We start from the raw sequence: 11,206 nt of genomic DNA on the forward strand, positions 1-11,206 counted from the left end.
GCAGAGAACAAATTAAGGTTACACCAACTTGCCATTTAATTAATTAATATATGTTAAGCAACATGCTCTTACACATACATTAGATCCCTAAACCTACTTAGTAATACGAAAATCTTTGGATCATACCCATATCTATCATCTCTTTACCGCACTAATCATAATAAAGAGCTAACACCAACGAACTATAACTCAAATGACATAATATTTTCATTTTCATATAGAAGCCACAAGTTCGAATCTCACTCCTATCTTAAAAAAAAATAGAGCTGAGTTATTATTTCTCTAACGGGAGTGGATGAGTTGAAGAAATAGTAGTAGCAGTTGTTTTTGTTGATGATGATGATGGATTAGCGAGGAAGCGAGAAGAGAAAGCAGAGAACTTGTAACAATCTTGTTCTTCGAAGTTGAGTGAGTAGCTTAATGGATCATAGCGGCATTGGAATGAACTCTGTCTACTTGTTGTTCTTCTTCTGCTCCTGTTAACGCTCTTGACGAGTAGTTTCGTCATGAACTTGGTGACCACACAGCAACAATGGCAGCTGCTGTTCATGGATTTGGTGGGTGTGTTTGCTGCAATGGCGGTGGCAGAAGAAGAAGAAGAAGAATTCATGATGTTTTGATTTGGAGAGGGTAAAGGGCACACTATTATTCTTATTCTTTTGTGTGTCATATATGTATGTAATGTGATGGTGACAGTGATGAGTGATGAGAATTCAGAATATTAATAAGATTCTGGTGTGACTCTGAGATGCACAATTTTGACCACTATATATAAACGCGCCTCCCCTCACTCATTCATAATTCAATCCCCCAAATTTTTGTAATGGTAAAAATATTCGTATAAAATAAAATAAAATCTCTCCCTAGATCTGAGATGAAAGTACAAAAAAAGTAATAAAGAAGGGTAAATATAATAATAATAATAATAATAATAATAAGTATAGGTAAATAACATGAACAATAGATATATCGGATGTTCATTTCATTAGATGTACGGATAGTTATTTTAATATTAAAATTTAAATAGATAATTTAGAGGTATAGTGTGTTTTTATTTGATTGATGGTTGTTCATGTTGTTTAAAATGGTCATTATTTATCTAATACTCCCCTAATAATAATCTAATTCTAATATGCTGTTAATGTTTTTAATTATATAATATTATATTAATAAAAATAATTATTTTTTAATATTAAAATAGTTATTTTAGTTGATTTGACTAAAATATAATTAATTATTTAAAAGATATGATTAAACGACATTAATTATTTTTTATATGATGTATAAAGTTGTGTAATATATTAATAGGAATCTAAATTGGTGTATTTTATAAGTATGATGTATAACATAAATCATGAGTGCCAATTTATATAATAAAAAAAATCGTGATTTATAATTTTATAAATTATAATTCTTTTAAATTAAAAATTGAAATTATTATTCATGATTTTTGATTATTTTTAAAAAAAATTTACAAATCTAAAGATCAAATTTATATTCTAACACTAAAAAATATTTTAAACTTGCAATTTGAATTCGAATTGGCTTTTCTAATTTTTTTAACCTAAAATCAATCCTCATTTTTCTATTTCACCTAAAATTGACCCTCAATTTTTTATGTCTATCTAAATCTGAGACTCATTTTTAATTTAAAAAAAATTTGTCTCTTTATCTATAAAAAATATATTAATTCTCTATAATTATGCATAACACACTCTTTTAATCTATTAAAAAAAATTAACCAGAAGCCACAAAAATCATCAATAAAATTTCAATATTAAAAAAACCGTTAAAACTATTATGCAAAATATTTTATAGGGCAATTTACTTAAATAAATAGAATAAAAAAATATTTACCAAATGTGCAAAACTGATTCTTGTTACCTGTATGTGCAAAAAGTCATTTCTATGTAATCCGTGGCAACCCACCACGGTTTCAAAACGTGCATAAACCGTGGCAGGTCCTAGCGAATTATGGCCAAAAGATATAGAGTGTAAACCGTGGTAGGTCACCACGGTTTACTAAGGAGAGATGGCGTGCATAAACCGTGGAGAGTCACCACGGTTTATGAAGAAACTTGTTTGCACATAAAACCTTGTGGGTCACCACGGTTTATGTGTGGTAAATAATGGCCAGAAAACCTTGTTAATTTTATGTCCAATAGAAAATGAATTTATTAGCACAATAAATTTATTAGCAGAATCTTAAATTATGTCTTATCAACAACAGCTTTTTATAATAGAAAGAGTACAATAAAAAAATCAGATAATACTAAGAAAATGTTTTTGATAGTGCTTAAAAAATTGATGTCTATTTACTAAAAAATAAAAAATTAATATTTAATTTAAAATAATGAAATTTAATAAATTAAAAATATTTAAAATTTGTTATGTAAAATAAATTAGAAAAAAATTAGACTCCAATAATAAACACCATGAAATTTTTGGATTTTTTTTCTATTATAAAATAAAAAAATATTTTTAAAAATAAATTACACTAACATTAATGTTTGGAATCTGTGTTTTTATTTTTTATTTTGAGTTTTTATGAAGTTTTCAAAATCTTAGGCGAACTTATAAAAACTACTCAAAAGTTCGTTTAAGCTTAAGGTGACCTCTCTCATTATATTCATCTTTATTTTTTCATTTATAAAATAAAGATTTATTACACTATAACATATTAATGAGTACAATAAAATAATTACTTGTTAATATTGGTATATTAATATTCATTAACATGCTTATTGATTAAATCTTTTATATAGATTTAATAAATTCACATATAAGTGTATATTGATACATTAGTATTTGTTAAATTTAAAATAAAAAATATTTATTATATTATAAGAATATTAATGAGTACTCTAAAAAATATTAATAAGTAATTATTTTATTATGTTCATTAATATTTTTTATAGTATAATAAATATTTAAATATAGTGTAAAATGAAAAATAGGGATAAACATAATGAAAAACTAATTGATAATACATGTAAAAATTTTATAGTATATATTAGTCAATAATACATAAAGAGAACGAAAATTTTTTATTATAAATATTCAATAGAAATAGATGATTTTTTTTTCTTTATAAAATGTACTATATAGTGTGTATTTATTAGGCTGCCTTTGTTTTCAACAACAAAATAGGATAAGACACTGAAAATAGGACAGGACAAGACATTGATGGATAGAGACACAAAATTTTGTGTTCTTGTCATTCTGCTTGGTGACAAACTAGAACAAATTATGAAAATCTAATTTATTCTCATTTTTTTCATTAAAAAAATTTGAGATGAAAAATATAATAATAAAAAATATAATTATAAAAAATTAACAAGAATAATAAAAAAAAATAAAAAATAAGTTGCATCTCTTGGACATAAAATTAACAAGGTTTTCTGACCATTATTTACCACACATAAACCGTGGTGACCCACAAGGTTTTATGTGCAAACAAGTTTCTTCATAAACCGTGGTGACTCTTCACGGTTTATGCACGCCATCTCTCCTTAGTAAACCGTGGTGACCTACCACGGTTTACACTCTATATCTTTTGGCCATAATCCGCTAGGACCTGCCACGGTTTATGCACGTTTTGAAACCGTGGTAGGTTGCCACAGATTATATAGAAATGACTTTTTGCACATACAAATAACAAGAATCAGTTTTGCACATTTGGGTAAACGTTTTCTCTATTCTATTTATTTAAGTAACTTGCCCTATTTTATAACATTAACGTATTAAAATTAAAAAATAATAATATAATATAAGTTGGCTTGATTGAAATGTACAACAGTTAGGCATGTGATGAGTGTAGTAACTGTAGATTAGTATATGATCATGATCACATGAAATTATAATAAGATATGATTTGATAACGAATAATATAATGATGAGGCTGATGTGATGATGGCAGAGCCAGAAGCTTGTCATGTCTAGTGGTTTCTTTTTCATCCAAACGGAAAACCTTTTTTCTTTTTCTTTTTTCTTTTCAATACAAATTTACAAGTGTTAAAAATTAGGTTATATTCTGCATTATAGTCTCAGCATTCTTATATGTTCCAACTTGACATTGAATATTATATTAAGCTAAGGTGAGTCCAAATATAAATCCCAATTTTCATATTTTAACACTACAATAATACATGTGTTGTTAGTATCCATCAACTCTTCTATATCATGCGTGCCTTGGACAAAAAAAAGCCAACATTAGGGATAACTAATTTTCAGTTATTTGTTTCTGCATATTTGTTTATGAATCATCACTATATCACTACCTACCCTAGGGAATAGTACTGTTAAATTAATAGGAATAGGAGTAACCTATGGCTGATTTTTTTTTATATAAAAATTATTGTTGTAAGATTTTTTGTTATGGAAAAGTAACGTGTTTTAGTTTAGTATGGATGTAAATCATAAATTAAAAGATTTGATTTGTATTTTAAAAAATTAAAGTTTATGGATGTAAATCATAAATTAGAGGGTTAAATTTGTATTTTAAAAAATTAAAGTTTATAAATTAAAAGGTCAGATTTATGTAAATCCACAATTTAGGAAGTTAGTTTTGTGTAAATTCACAAATTTGAGAGGGAATTATAAATTGGAGAGTTTGATTTGTGTTTTAAAAAAATAAAGTTTACAAACTGGAGGATCAGATTTATGTGGATTTAGATTATCTAAATTTTAAATTTTATTTTAGAAGGTAAAGTGTAATTTTTTATCATTTATTTTATAGGTGGGACCAAGAAAAAATATAAGAGAGAAATCGTGAAAGATCACACTTTTATCCTTTAAAGTGAAAATTTAAAATTCAGAGAATGCAAATTTGATTTATGTAAATCCATAAATTGCAGAGTTCGTTTTGTGTAAGTCCACAAATTAGATAGTTGATTTTGCATTTTAAAAAATTAAAGTTCACAATCGATTGTGTTTAAAATTTTTAAAAAAACTTTACAAATTAAAGAGTTAGATTTATAATTTTCATATAAAAAAAATATATCAAATTTTACACATTATTAAAAAATGTACTATAAATCTAATATCAAAATTAAAAAGCGATAACTTATTTCTGTAGCATTAATTTGATTTCCACATATATAACTTGATATTATTCCACCCCTAATGGTGTAAGAGTGGTCTAGTAATTTATTATCTAATCTCTTAATAAAAAAAAGTTAAGTTCAAGTCTTATATTAAACATAGAAAGTAATTTGTACCTATTCCATCGAATTACACACAATAACGATAGAGACAGGTTGAGTATAGGATAATTAAATTTCACTTGTAAATATACATGAATTTAAATCCTAAAAAATTCTATAAAGATGAACTATATAATTAACCACTTTAGAAATACTACAAATAAAATTAACTTCTTAAATTTAGTATTTTTATCTAAAATATATATGAGTTATTAAATTAATCATCATAGATTTATATATAATTAATTAATAATAAATTTATAATTTATTTTTTAATAATAAGAACAATAATAGAAAGCAAGGGGCTATGTTAAGCAAAGTAAGAAGGAAAGTACGCAAAGGCATAGCATGGTAAGAGGAATATGGGAACCCACTAGGCACAGTAGTCATTGGTCAATGTACAGACAAATTATTTGACTGCACTGCACTGCTCTGCCTCGTTTATGCAAAACTACTACTATTTATTCATTATTAACATGCCTGGGTCCCACTCACATCCCTTAACTATCAACTCCAATTTTCTTTTTTCTTATAATCTTAAAAAATAATATTATAAATAACCAGTTTTATCAATTATATAATTAAATATATTAAAGAAATTAATTTTCCTTTTAATTTTCTTAAAACAATATTCTGAAAACACCTTTTAGCAAAATCCTAATCATATATCTACTAAACTATATGATACATTTCATTAGCCTAGCTTTTTAGGTAGGTCTAACCGTCTAAGATTCAGTATTATTTAAAATTAATATAAAAAAATTGGATTGTGGGCCAAGCTTCAGCATTGCCTTTTTCGTGATCAGTATTTATATATCATTCACCAATGGGAAGACAAAAGTTAGTTCGCAAAATATTTATTTCAATTTATTATTTTGTTTTTACCAATTTTTAATAAGTTTCTTTATATTTTTAAAATAATCGTACAAATTATAATAAACTTAATTAGACTGTAAGCTAAGCAATTATTTATGTACAAATTTATATAAAATAATAATAAAAAATATTAAATAATTTAATATATTTAACTATAATACAATCTCAATTGAAAAATATTGTCAGTATTATTTGTCTGTTTCGTTTAGTAGTACTACACATACAAGTTATTAGGGTTTATAAGTCATATAAGTTGGACCAAACTACAATTGCTACTCAACGATTTTCATAGCGTGCTTCACGTTCTTCCTCCTCTTCCTCTTCCTTCTTTTTTTCTTTCTTCTTTGTATTTCTCTTCCTTTTTCTTCGTGTGTTTCATCTCCATTATTTTTTATTATTGTTGTTATTGCTGCATTTTTTTCCTTTTTCTCTTTCTATTAATTTTGCAACATTATGTATTTTTTTTTGTTAGATTTTTTCTCCCAAGAAGAATTATAAGAAAACGAAATAAAAAGACGAGGAAGAAGAAGCAGTAGAAGATGAGGAAGAAGAAGAAGATTTTTGAATTATGCAGAACTTATCAAAATAAAAATACACCCAAAATTCTTAAAAATACACCCAAATATCTTCGTGCTACACCCAAATTTGCTGCAAATACAGAAAAATATTTTCTCAAATGCTGTATTTTTCTTTTTCTTTTTTATTTTTTTCTTTCTTTTAGTTAAAAGAATGTAAGTTCATTCTCTTCCAAGTAATTTTGCAGCATTATGTGTTTTTTCTTCTTCTTTGTTTGATTTTTTTGTTTTTATTCTTGTTAAAAGAGTAAAACAAAAAGGAAAAGATGAATAAGAAAAAAAGAAAAAGCAGTGGAAGATAAGAAAGAGAAAGAGGAAAAGTTTTGAATTATGCGGAACTTATCAGAATAAAAATACACACAGAAATTCTTAAAATACATCCAAATATATTCGTGTTACACCCAAATTTACTGTAAATACAGAAAAATATTTTTTTAATGCAGAGCTTTTACATTATATTCAATTCAAACCATAAACGATGAAATATTATTCACCTACAGAATCATAAACTACTAACGAAAAAATTAACTATAAGAAATTCCAATGAAAAAAGAAGGAGGAAGAGGAGGAGGAGGAAGTGGTGGTGTTGATGACGACGATAACGAAAGAGAAGAACGTGCAGCAAGAAGAAGAAGAAGAATGTGCAGTGAAGAACATGCGGTAACAGCTCGAAGCGCGTGAATATAAATGACTTGTAAAGACTTATATGGAAAAACACTTGTATATGGAGAATTATTCATATAAATTGAATAAATTAAATTTGATTTACACTAAATACATATAAATCGAATCTAAATATATGTACTACTAGTACACTAAATACAAGTAAATCGAATCTAATTAATTCAAATGACTACTTGTGTAATATATATATATCGAACCTAGTTAATTTAATTTACTATTTGTACATGACATTTGTTATTTTTAAGTTAATGATATTAATTTTAAAATATAAATGTCAATAAAAAAATACTTTCATTTAGTTTCAAATAAAATATAAAAAAATCAAAATGAATAAGAATATAAATTCAAATTTTATTTTAGTTCAAATTCCAAAAAAAATCTACATTTATACAAACTTATAAATTCAAAAGAAACAATAAACGATTTCTAAAAATTATTAAAAATTATTCATGGACTCATTAACATCTAAAAAATTATTATCGGCACTTTTGATGATAAAAAAAATAAAATAAATGAACTCAATACAATAAGGTAGAGTAAGAAGTACAAAGCAACCAAAAACAAAAAAAACAAGTACAAAGAAACTAAAAAGTAAAAATTAAAATAACTGAATTCATAGGTATTTTCGACATTACTATCAATAACCATTGGGATCAACTCTAAACATTTTTTGTAGTTCACAAGCGACTGATCAATAACAATCATAACATGTACTTTAGTGTAAATCGAATTTAAAAACAAGACAGACATATAATATAATTCAGTTTATGACATCTTTTCAATCTATTTATCCATGTAATTTATTCCAAATTCAAGGCACATTTTTCCGTTACAGAAAGAAATTAAACAAAAACTAATATTTTAATCAAACAATAGTTAGAAAAGAGAAAAAAATTAATTGAGTAATTATACTTCGAGAGCTATTGAGACTGAAGCTCAACCAAGTTCTGATTCAACCAAGGAGCATTATGTCACGGTCTTGGACACACTCCAACGTTACTGTGTTGATATTCAAACTTACTCAACCTCTTGAGCTAAAACCAAGTCAGCCTAACCCTCAATATTTAGTAAAAAAATTGAAAACACAAGAGAACACAATAGAAGAAAAGTTTCAGTGAAAATAACACTTTATTACTCAATTGTTTGTTACAAATGACTTACACTCAAACTCTAACTCTCACATCCTGTTTATAGTCATCCACCTCCTTAATGGATTGTTAGGATTAAATCTAATCAACGGTCCAGATTAATCATCCAGAATATTCATTACAAATATCTATCCTACTACAACTTTCTAAATACTTCTAGATTATTCCATACTACTCTTCATACTTCTATATACATCAAGACTCTTCTAGAATACTCTATGACCTTCTAGAGTCTTTTAGAACTTTTTAAGGCATTTCGAAACCTTCTAGGATATTCTAGAATATTCTGGAACCATCTAGAACATTCTCAAACACTCCAGAAAACTATACAAATACCGTTAAATCTAACCTTCTAAAATTTACCATGACATTCTCTCCCACATAATATGCAGACATTCTTGTCGCGTTCTGTTCATGATAGTACTCTAGGTGTTCTCGGAATTGCCACAAGTATTCATGAGCTTCCCAGCTAGTTTCGGTTATCGGAAGTCCTTTCCACTTTATCAAGTATTGGATAGTTGGTGATACTCTTCTTCGTCGCACGACGCGATTAGTTAAGATCTCTTTGATTTCTTTATCAAAGGATCTAATCACCACAGGCGGAGCATGACTCGAGTCACCTCTACTCGGTTCATATTGGTCTTCATGATATGGTTTAAGCATACTCACATGAAAGACCGGGTGAATCTTCATTGAGGGAGGGAGTTATACTTTGTACCCCCAACACGTCCAATGATCTCAAATGGCCCTTCGTATTGATGGATTAAGACCTTATGAACCTTGCGAAAGGTTTTGAATTGTTGTGAAATAAGTTTAATCATTATATTGTCTCCCACTTGATAGCTTGCATGCCTCCTCTTCTTATCTGCTCATTTCTTCATCCTCTTTGCAGTTTTGTCGAGGTAAGAACGAGTGACATTTGTTTGTTCTTCCCATGACTTAATCATATGATAAGCTCCAAGGCTCTTCCTTGAGTAAGAGGAAAAAAGAGAGTGTAGTGTAAGCGGCTGTTATCCAGTCACAATCTTGAATGGACTCTTCCCTGTGGACTCACTCTTTTGTAAATTATATGAAGGCTGAGCATAGTCTAGGAGTTTTGTCCAATTATTCTTATTAGCACTTACAAAATGCCTCAAGTAACACTCGAGTAAGGCATTCACTCTCTCAGTCTGCCCATCGATTTAAGGATGGAAGCTTGTTGAAAAATGAAGCTCCGACCCAAGGAGTTTGAACAGTTCTGTCCATAGTCGTCCTGTAAAGCGTGGATCTCGATCACTAATGATACTCTTAGGCAATCCCAGTACTTCACCACATTCTTGAAGAATAGTCATGCTGCTTTCTCTGCATTGCAGTTAGTAGGAGCAGGTATAAAGGTAGCATATTTCGAAAATCGATCCACTACCACAAGAATAGATTCAAACCCCTCGGACTTTGGTAAGGCAGAGATGAAATCTAAAGACACACATTCTCACGGTCGCTCTGGCGGCGACAGAGGTTCCAACAATCCACTTAGTGTATTGCTTTCAATCTTATCTTGTTGGCACACAATAGAAGTCTTCAGATAACTCTTTACTCCATCCCTCATTTGAGGCCAATAATAAGAAGATTTAATAAGTGCCAAAGTCCTTCGTTGGCCTTGATAACCAGCCCATTTGGTGTCGTGGCATTCCTTCACTTTGTGATATCCTGACCTCAAATCCAGCTTGTTAAATGCTCGATAGTTGATTTATAGTCTCCACGAATCATCATGCTTCTTTTGGAACAAGACTGGTGCGCCATAAGGTGCCTTCGATGAACGGATGAATCTAGTATCTAACAAATCCTTTAGTTGCTTCTTCAACTCTTCAAGTTCTGGCGGTGCCATCCTATAAGGTGCTGAGGCAGGCGGATTTACTTCTGATTCCAATTCAATTTTGTGGTCCATCTTCCTCCTAGGTGGTAGTTATTTTGGCAACTCGGGAGGTATCACATCCTTATTTTTTTCAAGGACTTCCTTGATTTTGGGAGGAATATCTTCTCTATCATATGTTAATTCCTTTTGTAATAAAGCCAAATATGTAATCTCTCTCTTCTTGAACCCTTTTTTGAGTTGCATAGCAAAAAGCATCGGTAGTCCTTAAGCTTTAGACACTGTAGGGACTATGCGTGAAGAACCTTTTTTCATGACGCATACTATGTCATAGTATGGCATAGGTATTATATTTGCCTTTCTTTGCAAATCGAGCCCGGTGACCATTTTAAAATCGTCCATGGGTGCTACTGAGAAATTCACAAGGCCCTTCCAAGAACCAAGAGTCATCTCAACCCATTTTGCTACTCCTTTAAGGGGTTCACACCCTTGGTATTCACGGGTTTAAACTAGCCATTCTTTTCTGTGATCTTCAACCCAAGCCTCTTTGCTTCATCAGACGTGATGAAGTTGTGTGTAACACCAGTGTTGATCATAGCCATGACGGATTTTTCATTGATAAAGGCTTTGACATACATCAAGCATTTTATTTCTGTAGTGCTTGCCTCTTTGCCCTTCACAGAATTCATGAGTTGAATAGATTCAACACACTCAATTACTTGAGATTGAGCCTCTCATTCCTCGGTGATAGATGTCAGAGTCCCTAGTTTAGAACAATCCTTCATTTGGTGTGGTCCCTTGCACAAGAAGCATCCTCCTTTATGTACAAAAGTCTTCTTCTTTTTTTCGTACTCTTTTTTTGAAGAGTAT

General features: G+C 29.0%; 1 protein-coding gene across 1 annotated transcript; it reads right to left on the bottom strand.

The window, feature by feature from the left end:
* Positions 1-274: 274 nt before the first annotated feature.
* On the bottom strand, positions 275-610 carry LOC127745610 (uncharacterized). Its single transcript, XM_052258558.1, has one exon. It carries the CDS (start codon positions 608-610, stop codon positions 275-277), a length of 336 nt encoding a protein of 111 aa, XP_052114518.1.
* Between the last annotated feature and the right edge of the window lie 10,596 nt (positions 611-11,206).

Source organism: Arachis duranensis, chromosome 3 (genome assembly GCF_000817695.3).
Source record: "Arachis duranensis cultivar V14167 chromosome 3, aradu.V14167.gnm2.J7QH, whole genome shotgun sequence".
Classification (NCBI taxonomy): Eukaryota; Viridiplantae; Streptophyta; class Magnoliopsida; order Fabales; family Fabaceae; genus Arachis; species Arachis duranensis.

Coding starts and splice junctions, on each gene's coding strand:
- LOC127745610 (XM_052258558.1), bottom strand. CDS start 610: ATGAATTCTTCTTCTTCTTCTTCTGCCACCGCCATTGCAGCAAACACA.